We start from the raw sequence: 17,506 nt of genomic DNA, 5'->3' as shown, positions 1-17,506 counted from the left end.
TTCCAGACATTATTTAAGAAATTGAGTCACATATCTGGTGTCTGTTTTGAATCAGAACTAGAAATGGCTAATTTGTAAATGAATCGCTCTTTTCAATGAATCGTTGAACAGCTTAACAAAATCAATTCACAATTCAGTGACAATTGCATTGTTCAGCTCACTCACCCACTGAAAGGTTTCTAACTAAATAAATCAGTAATAGGATACAAAAAAACAACAAAAGTGCTGATGTAAAATTAAATGTTTACCCAAAATCAGTTAAAACCCTCTTTTTGGGGGTTACTTGTGGAGCTTGAAACCTTTGCGTTTCCCAAAAGAAAGAAATCACAGGTTGGAAATTATATTAGGATAGGTAAATAAAGGATGACAGAATTTTCATTTTTGGATGAACTTGTATATTAATCGCTTATCCAGCTGTCCATAGTCTTTCTATCTGATAAAGCATCTCTTCTCTCTCTTGTGTTTTGTTCATTCTGTGGCACAGTCGGGGCTGAAGAAAGCCACCGACTTGCTCCTGTCGTAATTACCGACTTATTGTTCAGCATGTGAAAACACAGTCCAGGATTTAGCACTCACAGTTTTGGCTGCAAATTGAAAAGCTGCTGCATTAATGAATCTCAACCAATTAACTAGGCCTTTGTTAATACTGCTGTCATCTCACTCTCCAACCCCCTTCACATAAACACACACACACACACACACACGTGAATGCACAGGCACAATAACACTTTCCCTCCATCCTTCCTGACACTCTTAAATATCCTCCTCTCCTCCATAAACTGTGAAGTTTGTAAGGCTCCACTGACTCTTTCCTGTTTGTAATTCGCTCTGTCTGTTCTGGTTTCGTTTTTGGCCCGGTGTCGTTTTCTGACGAGACTCTCATTAACAGTTGATATTCCACACGGCTTTCCACTCTTCTACTTCCTCACCAGCCCGACAAGATGAGTCGCGGTGAAGGGAGACCCTTTGTTTTTGCTATTTTTTCCTTTTTTTGAATATGTAATTCCCGCTCCGGCTCGTCTCTCTTGGAATTCAAGTACCCAGCAAAATTCAGGTTCAAGCACTCACCAACTCTTTGTTGTTCTGTTTTCACAGAAATAAAATATAAAGCTCCAGTTTTAGTCAGAGCTGTGGCTTAATGGTTACTGCAGATACTTCTGACAAGTTGAGCCATGGTGCTCATGTGGATAATGCAGGTTAAATTCTGGCTTCTAACATGTACCAAATCCATTCCAGTTTTCACTATATTTCTTTATTGTACAGTAGTTAGTTTCAGTCCACTGATCTGATAAGAAAATTGGCATTCCATGTAGGGATGGGTCATGATGCAGAATCTGTGCATCATTCGTTCATTCGTTAAGAAGAAAAATTAAAAAAGGAAAATGCACCATGAGATCGATAGGATTATTTTATGACAGATGTGAACCGGCTTCAAAATAAAATTAAAAAAACTAAACTGACAATTCTCTGTCGTTCAATTGGCAAGTACGAGCAGGAAATATTTTGTGTGTATTAAAAAAAAAAAAAAAAAACCTTTGGAGCAACATTAAGGTTGAATTGAGTCATTTTTTGAATTGAGTTGTTACTCTAGCTCACACAGTTCCAATAAATTGCGATGGGCTAAATTAACTCAATAAGCAGACAGACGCGACTACAGTCAGGTGCAGACCAGTATTAAAGTGCACAGGAAATAAGCAGCAGTCATAATTAAAGCAGTTTAAGGTCTTTCTCCACACACAAAAAAGGTTCTTTTTAAAACCACAGCTTTTTAACGCGGTTTGGCGGTTCATCCACACGCAAACACAGCGGCAGGTCACTAAAACTGAACATTTCTGAAAACACCTGCTATAGGGTGAACATTTTCCAAAACTCCGGTTGCAGTGTTATCATGTAGACGGCGAAACCAGCATTTTTGGCTTGTGACGTCAGAGCCAGCACCGTTATCTTCGCATACTGGAAACTTTTTCAGGCTTCTGATTGGCCAACATGGCTTTAATAGTTGAGATTATATCACATTATTAGGCACTGCTACAGCCAATCCATATGGATTCAAATATTTCTGTTGCTATTTTTGATCATCGTGCAGTGATTTCATGGCATTTTTTTTAAAGACAGTGTGTCTTGACAAAAATACCTTCTTTTTTTTTCTGTTTCACTGATGAACCTGAAACAGTTATGATTGTTCTTGGCATTCTGAAGACCAGTTAGCCAGCTAGTTTGTCCAGTGACCCACTAAATAGTTAATTTTGAAAACATAAAGTTTTCAGTTCCAAGAGTGCTGAGTTTCATAAAATAGGACTGGGGACAGTTTGCATCACTCCACTTGTCTGTGATTGCTAAATAGAATTCCAACACTTGATCCTGCTCTGTCCTCTATTTTTGTTGGCTGTGCTAAAATAAAATAGCTGGCCATATTGTGTCTGGTATTTTTTGTTTATTGAAAGGTTTATATAAAACAATATTTAATAAATAAGATTGCTGTATTACTGAATATCACTGTAGCTGTTATTATCTGTAATATTCTGTGCAAAAAGCATTCCTGCTCATGTTATATAAAACTGGAAGAAATCCAAAAACAAATAATGATCCATTTTTAAAAAAAAGTTTGATTTACTTGGGTTAAACAGACAAAAGGGACCCCGGTAATTCAGTCCTAGTTGAGCTGATTAACGTTCAGAATGAGTCCATCCCTCGACAGGTTCTCACAGCGCTATCATTGCCGCTTTAAACGCAATTAGCACTTTGTCCCACTAAATCACCGGCCCACATGCGTGCCAGAGCGATAGATGATGCTCAGGTCGAGAACGAGGTGCATCTGGGCTTAAACAGCGAATATTTTAACCTCTCACAGAACAAATGGCGGCCACATGTTTGCACTTTTTCTCGCCGTCCCCCACAGACACACAGACAATTAAGTCGGCTGTCAGGTCTGTCTGTAGAAATGTGATTGATGCAAACGGAGGGCACATTAATCGGCTTCCGCCGCATCCCACATAAGAGAGCGGACGGGGAGACAGGTGGGGGAGGACAGTGCCGCTTTTCAAGATGGCTCGGTTTGTCAGAAGATGGAGAACATGGGAAGGTGTGTTGGTGGTGGGGTGGGGGACAAGCGAAGAAAGAGAGAGACGGTGAGAGAGAACGAAGGAGAAAGATAAAATAAGAAGGATATCAGGTAATCCGGTAATTCTGCTCTGCTCCTCTCAGAGGCTGATTTAATTATTGCCGGCTGAAAGCGCATTAATATGAAACTGGCGTTTCTGCCACTGTGTGTGTTTGTGTGTGTGTGTGTGCCAGCAGGAGCGGATGATGGTCTTTGGGGGAATATTTCCTCTCATTTATCTTCACATCCGCCTCTCTCCTTCTCAAGCTCCTTCTTTTCATCCTTTTTTCCTTCTTCCGTCGCCACCGTCTATATCAGGATAAACTTACGAAACATACAGACTGTACGGGATTTGTGTGTGTGAGAATTAAAAAGGACAGGCCTTAAGCTGGGGAACTGAAAGCTGTCTGTCATATTCTTTCTTCTATTTTCTTTTGTAGAGCCTAATTAAAGACATGCGACTTGCTTAAATATTATCAGCGAAATGTAACATACCGTCTGTCAATGTTTGTACCTTGCTTCAAAATCAATAAAATACTGTAAGTATGTTTTATTTTTGTTTTTGGCAACGCTAAAAACGCAGCTGGCTGACCCAAACTGTCATCGAGTGTTACTCACTCTCTTGTATTTTAGATTTTGTGGAAGATAGATGGAGAAGACCAGCGTTGTGTCAAGATGAAATTATGACAATTAATCATAAATGCAGTTGATATGGGTGCACTATATTCCAAGTCTTAAGGTGCCATCACAAAATTTTGCGGACATGAAAAGGTCCGTTTGTCTGTTGGCAATATTGTCGTATGAAACACAGCTCACACAAAAGTTACTTTCTAAACAAGCAGCTTTCTGTTGGTCACGCAGAATTCCCAATTGCGTGAATACCTAATGAAATGACTGGATTTTGTTCTTGGATATTTGCAGAACAACAGTAAATGCGACCGAAGGAACAGACTGAAATTTATAACAAAAGGAGAATATGGGTTTTGACAGACAAGGAAGTCATTTTTTTAAAGGTACAGTAACAAGAACAGCTCGTTTTCAAGGGTCAAAGAGACAGGAAAAAAGGCCATGTACGAGTAAGTTATGACTGTTTTCATGGACTTTTCAAATGGACAAACATTCTAAGTGGACTCCAGGGAAAAATGGCTGCAAAAAATCTGCATGCAGCAGACAGTTCCTACAGTCTTCAAACATAAACAAGAGCAAAGGGAAGTCAAGGCCCTCTCCTCCTCTCTGTCTCTCCTGGAGTTATAGCTATCTGCAAAAATCCTGCATTTCCCATCATCACTTTTCTCTGTGTGAATGTGTGTGTGTGTGTGCACGCGAGAGAGAGCTGGCGCGGTGCTGCGCTGGCGGAACGGTGCGCTCAAGCCTTTCTTCTCTGTGCTCCCTAATGGAAATTGAATTTGCATGAAATATGCGGCTTAGAAATTACATGTGACTCCTGAAGGAGACAATGGGCAGCATCAGCGCTGCCAGAGGAGATCGATCCCAGAAAGGATGCAATCTGGATGATGATGACGACGACAATGATTAATATAAAGAGCTCTGTGTTTACATGTATACCGAGAGCCTATACAATGTCAAACAAGAGATTGAAGTGATTTATCGAACTCAGAGAGGGTGTTGTGATATCTTATAGAATATTGTGGAGATGCAAGAGCGCTTCGGGCGTCTTCTCTCCCACTTCTTCCTTGTTCTATCAAGCGGAGACTTTCATTTGGTCTGATCATAGTTATTAATCAAATACTGTCAGAAAGCCTGTGATTACATTAACATTAACAGCCATCAAACGGTCTCTCATTGAGTCTCTCACACACATTTACTCAGCGGCCTAAATGAAGACGAAACCGACTGTTGTTGTTGTTGTTTTTTTGTAAATAATTATATAATTTTCATTTATTTTTTAATTATAAATACAATAGACTCTCCCTACCCCTAAAAGAAAACTTTAAGCATTGTAGCTTAAAAAAAAGAGTGACAGATTTTTTTTTAAGATGTCCCCGAATAACCTGAGGGGAGGTCTTGTTATGTTTAGCTAACTTCTGGGGACATGCAGGGAAACCCCTCCGTGTCGGTTCTCATGTAAATTACAGACAAACAATGCATAACAGAAATTGCTTATGCTGTCTTCTTTTTTGGACGTGCAAGCATAAACGTCTCAGGCCTTGTGGCTGAAAATGCAGCTTCAAGAGCATTGATGTAGTCATTTGCAGATATGTGGCTTCAGGGGCTGATACTGCACTACGAGGCTATAGACGCGCACACACAGAAAGCCATACAACATCCTGAACCTCTCTTTGATACACACACACACACACACACACACCTTGACAAAACACTCCGAACACATAGAAGCTCTCACTGAACTCTGAATCACTCAACACTCACTCTCATTCTCATACAAATAACTTTCCTCTCTGTTCCTAAAGTGACACTAGAGGCAGAGAGATTTATATTCTTACTACATTCAATGCAAAAAATAAAAATCTTAACCAGTCATTTTTACCTTTTTATTTTAAAAGCAAACTTTGGAACAATATTTATACTTACTGTGGCTTATATAGAATATAAGTCATTTTTAGGTTTTTCGTCCCCTCGACAGTGTGCCAGATAATTTATTTATTTTTTTTTAAATATGAACTTTTAAAATTTTTCTGGTTTTTGTATGATTAGCTAATGCTAGATGTGTCATGGTTTTGTGTGTGTTTGATGGGGCAGGTCCTCTGTTTGGGATGATGGGCAATGACCAGCCCTTCAGTGTCAGCTCAGTGACCTCTGTGCCCAGCGCGTATCCGCTCATGGCCCACCCAGCCTTTGGGCTGCTATCCCCGGCGACGGCCCGCCCAGAGTTTGGGGGTCTAGGAGGACTGGGGGTCTCTGCTGCCCTCGCAGCTCACCCTCAACTAGGAGCCTTCACAGGTATGTGTGTGAATGAAGCCTGATGACACAATGTCCTATGTAACCAAATGAAACAAAAAACTTAAAAACAATAAAAAAAAAACATTATTAAATAATATAATATAATAACAGTGTATGACCATAATTCTGTAATAGCAATAACAACAATAAACCATACGTATAACCATAATTCATAATTGCATCATTATTATTTATAATAATAACATTGTTTGTGGCCGTTTATTCATGACTGAAGCCCCGATGATGCCTAGTCCTTGGACCTTTATGACATAAAAGTATAATATTCATCAACAAATATAAAGTAAAAATATTATACTCTAATAGTGTATGTAACAGTATAACAATAATTCTAATAATAGTATATTCTAATAAAAGTGATAATAGTAAATATAATAATAAGGAAATAAAAAAAAATAAGAATAATGCTAATAATGACCAAAGACATGTTAACACCAAGTCCTATGGAACTAAATGACACAAAAGTATAATATACATACATCAGTATTAAAGGGATAGTTCACCCAAAAATGACAATTCTGTCATTTACTTACCCTTGTGTTGTTCTAAACTGTTATGTGTGTTATGCAGCATTTGAGCCTCTGTGGTTCTCACGTGCTTAGAAAGTAAGGTTGAGCTTCAGTTTATGTTCACTGATCAGTGTAAATAAGTGAATACAAGCCTAAATGAAATCTTATTATCATAGAAATTATTGAAGTCTCTTATTTAACTAAACTGCTCAAATCGTATGGATTCGTTTTATAGTCTGTTTATCAACTTTTTGTTGTGTCAAAGACGTAGTTGCGTACACTTACACTACACTATTTTACACAATTTTATTATGATACTATATAACAGTATAATCATAATTCTATAATTCTAAAATATCATCAACTATTTATTTCAGTCCTATTCCTTTAGATTGTCTAGCGTAAAATTATGAGATGACTTACTCTTTCCTTTCTCAGAATGGTGGAGAGCAGCAGAAGCACATGGACGGAGTCATCCAGCCTTCTTCCCGCCTTTTCTAGGTCTGCCGCCTATGTTTGCCCCACCGCTGCACAACCACGAGGCCAATCCTTACACATCCAAAACCCCCAGCAAGAGCAGTCAGGCCTCCAAAGGTATTCATCTGTAAAACCCTAGTCTATATCTGCCTCCGGGAAATGTATGCTATCCCTTGGAGGCAGACTTAAAGTTAAACAAAAGTAATGCAGCAGTAATGTAGCCTTCAGGCTGGTGTACTCACAGTAATCATCGCCTTGAGCAGTCACCTCCAGTGCTGAATTCATAAGGAGATCTTCTGCAGCTTAAACTCCAGAAATCCATGACATAGGCTATTTGACATAGTAGATATGTTGATGGAAATCTTTATTTGTTTCTGTAACTTGTAGCAAGAATTGATAATGAGCAATATGATTGGTTCACTCTTTTATGCATAGGTGTGAACGGAGCTGTGAATGGTCGTTCACTGTCTCCATCTGCGGCTAAAGGAACGGTTTCGGCTTCTGCCTCCCCCTCCCCCGCACCCCGGCCCCCTGAACACAGCCGGACACTCAACGCCAAAGCCCGCGACCGCAAGGCCAGTCACCATAGCAACAGCACAGGGGAGCTTCGGGAGAAACCCTCACAGAAACCTAGAGAGAAGGTACAATATCATGACATCCGAGGGACAGACATGCAGTCTAAACACACAAACACTTCTAATGCATTTGCAAATATTTAACTGTTTCATGAATTCAGTAAAATTGGCTCATGATTGATGTCTGTGCCAACCCATGCAGAAAGCCCGAAAGAAGCAGGTAGAGGGGTCTGGCGTAAGCGGGAGTGAATCTGGATCATCGCTGGATACCGACACCGACGGCGTGAGCAGCAGCGATATCGATGATCTTGGAGAGGAAGAGGATGATGATGATGAAGACGAAGATGAGCAGAGTAAAGACAGTGAAGAGTCGGACTCAGAAAAGGAGCGGCAGAAAAAAAAGAAAATGAAAGTAAGATGCTGCTCATATTCTTTTTCTGGGCAGGAAACCAAAAGGCTGCAGGTTCAAACCTTACCACTGCACCACTGAGTAAACCACTTAACCCCAGATTGGTCCAGTGCATTGGAGGTCACTTTCGATAAAAGTAACGTAACAGAGGTCACTCAAAAATATTTGGGCCTAACTTTAAGGTTTGTGGATTTGAATTGAATGTAAAATTGAATAAAAAATGAATGTAATGCATATTGGTCAGTCATGCATACATAAAATGATTAAAAAACATTTTAACATTTCTGTAATAGTACTAACAAACAGAATGAGTTTTACATAATAACCAGGTTTATGTATTTATCATCAATAAATCAAATTTGTTTCAATTTCAAGCCTTTTAACTAAATGAATATTGCTTGCCCCACATAATTTAACCACGTTAATAATTTAACCACAGTTAAGAATTATAATAATAATTTGACTAAATATATGTAATTGTTTTCCCAGTGGACACGTTTATGCTTATTCTAAGCGAATTGAATAAATGCATTTAGAAATATATGATTATTTTAATAAATATATATTTGAATTGTCATGATTTTATTTGAGTGCAGAAATCTGACAGATATGCATCACGTTATGTTTAAATCTTTTGAGAATTTCAGTGGAATTAAAATGCATGAATCTTAAAATAAGGCCTAAATAATTTTTGAGAGTGTCTCAAAAGTTAGAGTACCAAAAACAAATCTGTTTAATGCTGAGGGTCAGTGAGAGTGACTGTGGACTGTTTTAGTGTAAAAAAAAAAAAAAAAAACCTTAATCAATAAATGGACTTCTCTCTGTCTTGTTTGTCCAGATTGTGACACCAAACTCCGGGCTCAGTAAGAAGGAAAAGACCAGGCACTTGGCAGCCAAAGACTTCCACAGAGGCCTGCCGGGCAGTGCATCTTTAGAGCCCTCTCCTCCAGTGCACCTGCATCGCTCTCCACCTCCTCCAGGCCTTTCTCAGCCCCCTCTGCTGTCTCTATCTGGCAGAGCCAGACCCCGGGAAAGACCCCTCCACACCAGCGTCATCCAGTCCACAGGCCTGGCTGCAAGCGCTAAACCATTATCGCTAATCTCACAGTCGCGTCGAGACCTTTCTCCTAAACATTCTCCACAGCATCGCACCTCCTCTCCAAAAACCACATCAGCCACTACCAAGCCCCTCACTTCCTCACCTCAGCCCCTCCCACTATCGTTATGCTCCTCCCCCAAACCACTCTCAGTCCCCTCCCCTCCAAATCCCCTCCCCCTGTCTTCTTCCCCCAAACCTCCCCCTCTCACCCCTTCCCTCAAAGCCCAGTCTCAAGCTTCCTCCCAGAAGCCCCAATCTCCGTCGCTGGACGCTCTGACCAGCAGGAAGTTTCTGGAAAGTTCTCTGGCACAAGTCACTGCTGACTACAGGCTGAAACAGGTGAGTAAGACAGTCTGCCACGGTCTGGCAGGAGAAATGTGAGACTGTTCATCCTTCAAGTCCATACATTAATCTCGCTTTTCCCTCAAGGCCACGTCTTCGTTCGCCAGAAAAGCAAACCAGCTAAAGCAAATTCTCCACAGTTTGTGTCCGTATCTTTTATGCCAATTTAGGATTATCGCTTTTAGGGTGCTGTTGGTATTCAGGACGTGTCTCTCCTTATTGACCAGCCTATTTGAAAAGGTCAGAGTAACGGAGAGAGAGAATGTGAGGGGGAGAGAATTATTTGTGTGTGTGTGTGTGTGTGTGTGTTTGTGCGTGTGTTGAAGGCAGAAATGCAGAGCGAAGGACAGAAAGGACAGCTCCGTTCTCTTATCAGTAGGACTGGCTTCCCTACTGTGTGGCTTTAGTTGGTAAATGAAAGTGACAATGTGCATCGCTTTATTAGAATTACTGAAGCAAAACCAAAAGGCAATTAACTCCGTGACTTCTTAAGGGTCCAGATTTCAGCAAATGAGTGCAATAAATGTGCCTTTTCCTCACCTCTTCTATTGTTGCCTTGAAATGACTGTTGAACAGGGTTAATATAGTTTTTTCGTCTACTTGTAATTAACCAGAGTGGTTTTATTATTATGTTATGAGGAACAGTTTCATAATATTTTGATTTTATTAGTGTTGCTTCCTGAGGCAACTAACGATGTTACTCTTGCTCATACATGAGGATCTGGTGTGTGTGTGTGAAGGCTTCCTGGAAACATGTGGCTTGTTTAGGGTGCTTTTACTTTTCTGAGTGATTAGTGACTATAATGGTAGTATGAAGATTTCAAGTGTTTGTGCTGAGCGGTTGAAGGCAGGCAGATTTTGAGCATTCCTTCCTTCTTAATGAATGTTGTGGAGCTGATAGAGTCATGGCCGTGCAGTGTGTTTCAGCGAGTCAGAGCAGCATTATGTTTACTCACACTCTTCCTCCACCAGCACTTAAACCACATGACAACCAGCGCAATTACCACATCTCCACCTCTCTCTCTCTCTCTCTCTCTCTCTCTCTCTCTCTCTTTTTTTTATCAGTCAGTTTGTTGTTTCTTGCTCCTCTGGTCTTTGCTCTCAGTATACATATCTCACTTTCTCTGAAGATGTGCTTTGTTCAAGGAAATCAAGTCTTGTTTCACTTGGTTTCAAAAACAGTATTCCCCCACAGCGGTACTGTGCAGTACAGATATAAAATTATGTGTGTTTTATTCACTTATATACGAGACATACACATACTCATACAAATACAAAAACAACTATTAAAAATGAATCCTCAGTGATGTTATTGTTATAGATGAGGTGTGTAGTTCACTCTTCTCATTAAATTATACGTGCTAAACTTTATATTTATTGCTATCATTAAAGTTATCGTCGGTGCTGTGAATGGCACTTCATATTAAAATAAAGTTATTTGCGCATCATTACTCCAGTCTTCAGTGTCACTTGATTAGTCAGAAATCATTATAATATGCTGATTTGGTGTTTAAGAAGCATTTCTTCTTATCATTGGTGTTGAAACCTGTGCAAAGTTGTACTTCTTAATATTTTTGTGGAAACTGTGATGCTCTACTGTTCTGAAGAAATTAATACTTTTGATCAGCAAGAATGCAATAATTTGATCAAAAGTGACAACAAAGACATTTATAATATCACAAAAGATTTCTATTCAAAATAAATGCTGTTCTTTTTTAACTTACTTTTTCATCAAAAAAACTAAAATATTATCCAGCAAAAACTTTTGCAGCTTTGATAATAATAACCATTATTAATAATTGCGTAATTATTAATAATAACTATATACAATAAATCTGTTTATTTGAAGCATTTCTGTGACACTGAAGATGAAGTAACGGCTGCTAAATATTCAGCTTTGCCATCACAGGCATGATTTCCAGTTAAACATTTTATATAATTAAATTAAAATAAAAAGATATTTTAAACCGTAACATTAACTTTCTTAATATTTTTTTATCATATAACTGAACAATAAAGAAACGAATATATGGTCAGATTCACCTGTTGCCTAGTGAAAATATTGAATGTAATTTAGAAACTTGTGCGCAGCTTTTTAGTAAACAAGGCTGGATGTGATATAGTCTTGTTTTAGTTTCTTTCCATCATCGTACTCTTTGTTTCTCCTTCTGCAGTCTTTCCTGTCCCAGGACCAGACGTTTCCTCTCCAGTTTAAGAAACAGCAGAATCCATCTAAGATAAACAAGAAGGCGGAGGCACTCACGCCCTCTTCCTCCTCCTCCTCCTCCTCCACACTCCCTCTTAAGCTCAGCTCTAAAGCGTCAGGTAGGACCAAGCCCCCCTCAGGGCAAGGCGTGTCCTCCTCCAGTCTGCCTTTCTCTCATGGCCTGCTGGGTCTGGGTCAGCCTAACGGAGTCATCCAGAGCACCCAGGATGTTCCACTGGCCCTCACCACCAAACCTTGCTCAGACGTGCCCGTCAATCTCAGTACGGGAGGCCGTAAGAGCCCCGCCTCCGCGTCTCCCAATCTGAACCGCACCCGTGAGCCCCGGAAGAGCAAGACTCCCAAAGCGTTAGAAGCCTGGAGGGGTTTATCCCAGAACCACCTGGTGCAGTCTCTGGTGGACCTGTTTCAACACAGCGGAGCTGAACAAAAGCTGCCCAGCAGCAAAGACTCAGATGACTCTGCTGAGGACGAAGATGATGAGGATGATGATGTGGAGGATGAAGAGGATGATGATGAAGAGGATTCAGATGACAGTCTCTCAGGTGAGATGCCTAAGGAGAGGGGTTTTATAAGTGCATTAACGAAATAGAGTGTTCAGAAATGAAAATTGGTTAATTATTTTCTCCCTCCAAACACATAGACATCCATGGAACACAAAATAGAATTGTTTTCAAGAATATCCTGGCTGCTCTTTTCCGTATGATTAAAATAAATTATTATGATTATTTTTATTATTATTTTAAAGAATACTTTATATTCTTGATATATTCATGATGGTGGATGACAAGAATTTCTGTGAATGATCCTGACTGATTAATTATCAAGTAAAAAAAAAAAAAAGATTTTATTTTATGTAATCTGAAATCCTGATCCAGTTTAACATGCCTTACATTATTTCATACTGAATATCATTGCTGTTTCACTAGGAAATGCATCAGGTTATGGAAGGATAGTTTTAAAGAATATCCTGACACTCTTTTTTATATGATTAAATAGAATGAAAATGTATCGAAAATGACAAAAACTATTTAATAAAAATAAACCTCACCATGAAGTTCTGTGGAAATTGTTCACTGTTTACAGTGATGGATAAATAAGAATAGTTAATAACTCTCAAAGTCAGTATGAAGTCAGAGAAATTTTCTTTTCTTTTATTGAGGTGGATTATAAGAATTTTATCTTCATAGTCAGTATAAAGTTTAATTTAATTTAATTTTATCCTTAAATTATTTCTTACTGAATAACAATAATAAAAATTAAAAAAAATCAAAATACACCACATTATGAAAATTAAATATGTTGCTATTGTGGTATTTCAGTTTCTCTTTTAAGGAATAGTCCACCTAAAAATGAAAATTGTGTCACCATTTACTAAACTTCCTGTATGACTTTCTTTTGTCTGTGAAACACAAAAGAAGATATCGTGAAGAATGTTTGTCACCAAACATTTTGGTTCCCGTTGACTGCCATTGTATTTTTGTCCTTACAATGTCAAGTCAATACGTACCACTGAAGTTGAGTAAATGATGACAGAATTTTCAGTGTTGCGTAAACTATTCCTTTAATTTGGTTCATTGGTGCAACCAATGGCACAAGACATGTCCTAATGATCAATTCCATAAACACCGTCTCATGTCCTCCCCGTCGCCTTTTATTTCTCAGAGTCTGACAGCAATTCAGACAGCGAGATGAACGGCTCAGAGGGTGGCAAAAAGAAGCGCAAAGATGGAGTCACGGATATGGACACCGATGGAGAGAAGACTCCTCAGAAACTCAGCAAGGGGTTTTCCCATCTGAACTCCTCCACCAATCATGGCCTGTCTGACTGTCTGCCACTAAACCTCCAAGTCATCAAGCCTTCCAGTGTGGCCACGCCCACCACCGTGAGCAGCTCTGGTGCCTTGACCTATCACAGCTCTCCCTCCTCATCGTACTCTGTTGGAACCTCTCCAGGTAACCACAGGCAACGTCATTACTAAACTAAAACTGGATATGCTCGACACCTTCCTTTGGAGCTCCGTCAGTGTCAAAGTGTGCATGGGGTTGAATATGTGGCGTGTGTTTGCGTATGCCCTTTTGTCTGTGTATCTGTCTGTGTGCAAGCTGTCACACTCCGATGACGGAGTGTCTATTTTTAGAAAGATAAATGGCGTCTGGCATCACTCGGCTCCCTTTGTGCACGTCTATTTGGGTGTGTGTCCTTGGACCTAGCTGTTGTGTCTGAGCTCTGTTTGGCCTGTATTCCAGGAAAAAACCTAAACCAAATTAATATTAAACTCTTTCCACTAATTGTGTGTTTGATTTATACAGGGTCAGGTTTAGGGTTAGGTAAATGTAGCTGGTAACAAGAGCTCTTTGTGTGGTGCCTTGGTTAACCCCGGTACCTTGTGTTTTCCTTAACCTGTTAGCTGAGGCACATCAACCACCTCTGTCTGGCTGCCTTAATCTGTTTTTTTTTTTCTTCTGAAGCTAACAGAGACATTTGTTAAACAAAACACTCACAAATCCAGCAAACATGGCACACAAGTGCATCCGCTCTTGGCCGGCGTTCAGCATCCCTCACCGCGATGGAATGAAACACTTTTTCTAATGAAGCCGAAGTGTGTCCATTGAAAAGCGCGAGGAATCTGTAATAAGCTGAGAGGAGTTCTTGTGATGATCTGTTTTTGGAGCATTAGTTGAGCCGCTGAGAGATTCGTTGAACTCCCGTTCTGTTTGCAGACTTCGCTTCTCAAACGGAGAGAGATGAGGGTGATAATTCTGTTAGCTTCTTCCTGTGGGTTTTGTTAGTGTCACTATTGCTATTACTCATGTTTTGAACAACACCCTATTCCTAAGCGTTCAGTTTGAGCATGTACTGTAGCTTACCTTGAATCTTTTGTGCTACAGACATGAATGATACTATTAATGGTACTGGTTTTGCATGCACTACTGTTGGATGCCTTAGCTACCGAATTGAAATGCCCTGGTATTTTAGAGGCAAGATTTATGCATGCAGGCACCATCAAAAGCAGAACAATTTAAAATCGAGGTTTTATTTGATGTTGTTTGCTCATTATGTGAGTTGTAATTTATAAGAGATGATGAAACGGTTTGCTTTGTGTGTGTGTGTTATAATGTATTTTGTCTGGCTGTTGTCTTGTCTTAGGCTCTGCGAAGAGAAAGCGAGTGATGAATGAAGATGATTTACGGATTCCGCTGGAAATGGGGTACGTTTAAATATGACACGCTGGTGGCAGCATGACTCAACACCTGTTAACCGCAGCTCTGCATTCTGTGCTTCTAAAGTCTCATGCAAACATTGCATTAAAACTGCAGATGTTTAAATACTCTGCTCAGATCACAATTCTTTGCTCTATTATTGCAAACCCATTCAAATAAGCTAAGTAGCGACGGCATTGCACTGTGATGCAAAATATTTGCATGATATCATGGTGTTATCATTGCCAGAGCAAAAAGTTACATTAAATAAATTCTAGAAAAAAGGTTTTTAGTCTTTTCAAATCTAGGTAGGTGCCGTTAATGTCACTTAACATTTACACCTTATTGAAACTTGAAGAACCAGCATCTTGCCTTCCTATGACTTTTAAACATATTTTACTTTTTTTATTATTCAGTTTGTTCTAGCCTGGAAAATAGGCTTCCTGCCTACATGCCTTAAATAATCAACCAAAGTACATCTATTACCATGCCCACTATCATATAAAATCAAATTAGTATTAAAGATGGCATAAAAATTTAATTATATTGCATAAATATGAATGTTTTAATTTATCAAGCAGTTTTTGAAAGTTTGTGCGAGTGTTTTGTATTATGCACATCTTCTTCAATGTGTTTGTTGTTATTCTAGCTGGCAAAGAGAGACCAGGATGAAAACAGTGGGCGGTCGGCTGCAGGGAGATGTTGCGTATTACGCCCCATGTGGCAAGCGACTGCGACAGTACCCAGATGTCGTAAAGGTAACCTTTACCCATCTTTCCCGCTGCACCACGCTAAGACCCCCCATAACGCTCAAGAAGCCTCACTCCCCACCCCTTTCCTCTCCCAGTGCACCATTAGCAGTTATTGGATCCAACAGTTTATTTCGGTGATCTGGTCACTTTTAGCTAGCTGTGCACTGTTATGGCAAGTGTGCTAGGCTGCTTTCAGTTTGGTACCATTATAGTGCTAATGGCTCTCTGGATGTCCTGTCTGACAAAATCACTATTATTCTCTCTTCTGTAGTATCTGTCCAGATACGGAATAACTGACATCACACGTGATAATTTTAGCTTCAGTGCAAAAATAAGGGTTGGTGACTTCTATGAAGCCAGAGAAGGACCCCAGGTGAATGCCTTTCATCTCCTCTTTATCTTTAGTTTTTTTTTTCTCTCTGTCTCTCCCGCTCGTATTCTTTCACTCTCCCTGTATCTCTCTTTCATCTTGAACAAGGCAGGGAATTTGATTGAACCCCGATAGTCTGAACTTCCCCTTTTAAACTGTAGGGAGTCTGTGCAATAATCAGCGCTCGTTGTTTTCCACAGGGTGTTACTTCATGTTTTGTCTGTCGTGTGTGTTGAAAGAGATTCTTTAGATTAAAGATACAGCGGAGCAAACGTTGGGACATTTTACTGATTAAAATTTAAAATTGACTCTCTTGTTTTTTTTATCTACTTCATTTCCTGCTTTTTAATTCATTTGCTTAAATTGGATCTACATTGAGAATAACATTTCAGAATATTACCAAAGTTATAGTGATTATAGAGTTACATGATCATTCGTGATGTTAGGGAACCAGACTAAACTTTTGTGTTTCTATCGTCATCTTTATAAGTCTGACTCTCTTCTGTCCCTTGCTTCCCTCAGGGTCTGCAGTGGACTCTTCTGAAAGAGGAAGAGGTTATCCCCCATATCTTGGCCATGGAAGGCCGGCGAGGTCGTCCACCCAACTCTGAGCGGCAGTCGAGGGACGGCAGTGAGGTTTCGGGCAGCCGGCGGCGAAAGGGCCGCCCCCCGAATCTAGGAGAGAGCGAATTCCCAAGTCTCTCCGAGGCCAAACTGCTGCGCAAGCTGGAGGCTCAGGGTAAAGTGCTTCTTTTTGAATCGTTCACCTCATTCATAGATAATAATGCATGAATTGATGGAAAAGACGTGTCTGATTTCATTGCAGAGATCGCCCGACAAGCGGCTCAGATGAAGCTCATGAGGAAACTAGAAAAACAGGCACTCGCACGGGCTGCCAAGGAGGCTCGCAAACAGCAAGGTACTCCAGGCTTATGAATATCACTCTGTTACTCACAATGGCATTCAGACATCTCGCTTAAGCTTCGCTCTATCTTTCATTCAGCTATTATGGCTGCAGAGGAGAGGAGGAAGCAAAAGGAACAGTTGAAGATTCTCAAGCAGCAGGTGAGTTTGTGGAGGAAACCAGTTTTCGGTCAGTCTGAGGGTCACTGGGTATGAGATTGTAAGAATGGAGACGGCCGGTGCTTTTTTAAATGCACAGCAGCGCATTCAATTAACAGACTTCCTCCTCTCCTCTCCTACCAGGAAAAGATAAAGCGCATTCAGCAAATCCGTATGGAGAAGGAACTCCGCGCACAGCAGATTCTCGAGGTACGGAGTGACTGCGGAAAGAAAATAATAAATTAAAAGGGTTGAAATGGGCTTAACATTCTTAAAATACACCCCAACCCCTTCAGTTCCTGTTTAACATGGAGCCGGGACCACGGCAGAATCACTCACCAGCATTTTGGGGCTCAGAGTTCTGCATAATTTTCGTCAGGACTAATGCTAAATTGGTTTTGGTGGACAGTTTTTGAATATTAAATTTGCTGCCTCCTGTGTTT

The 17,506-nt window shown here is 40.0% G+C and overlaps 1 protein-coding gene across 22 annotated transcripts in view; it reads left to right on the top strand.

Moving 5' to 3' along the window:
* The window catches only part of baz2ba (bromodomain adjacent to zinc finger domain, 2Ba), a 79,006-nt gene that overhangs the window by 41,299 nt on the left and 20,201 nt on the right, over positions 1-17,506 (top strand). For 14 of the 22 annotated variants that reach the window (XM_052559368.1, XM_052559362.1, XM_052559367.1 and 11 more), the window contains exons 4-17: positions 5,822-6,022; positions 6,988-7,143; positions 7,462-7,667; positions 7,804-8,013; positions 8,849-9,448; positions 11,626-12,220; positions 13,341-13,631; positions 14,827-14,887; positions 15,529-15,637; positions 15,903-16,004; positions 16,524-16,740; positions 16,828-16,920; positions 17,005-17,066; positions 17,208-17,273. In XM_052559368.1, coding sequence (XP_052415328.1) covers positions 5,822-6,022; positions 6,988-7,143; positions 7,462-7,667; positions 7,804-8,013; positions 8,849-9,448; positions 11,626-12,220; positions 13,341-13,631; positions 14,827-14,887; positions 15,529-15,637; positions 15,903-16,004; positions 16,524-16,740; positions 16,828-16,920; positions 17,005-17,066; positions 17,208-17,273 — 2,969 coding nt within the window. The remainder of the gene's footprint in view (positions 1-5,821; positions 6,023-6,987; positions 7,144-7,461; positions 7,668-7,803; positions 8,014-8,848; positions 9,449-11,625; positions 12,221-13,340; positions 13,632-14,826; positions 14,888-15,528; positions 15,638-15,902; positions 16,005-16,523; positions 16,741-16,827; positions 16,921-17,004; positions 17,067-17,207; positions 17,274-17,506) is intronic. The other 8 variants (XM_052559366.1, XM_052559373.1, XM_052559370.1 and 5 more) reach the window with 1 other exon arrangement.

The sequence above is a fragment of the Carassius gibelio genome, chromosome B6 (genome assembly GCF_023724105.1).
Source record: "Carassius gibelio isolate Cgi1373 ecotype wild population from Czech Republic chromosome B6, carGib1.2-hapl.c, whole genome shotgun sequence".
NCBI lineage: Eukaryota > Metazoa > Chordata > Actinopteri > Cypriniformes > Cyprinidae > Carassius > Carassius gibelio.
Note: the sequence above shows the minus strand (reverse complement) of the source record. Positions and strands in the feature narration are given on the sequence as shown.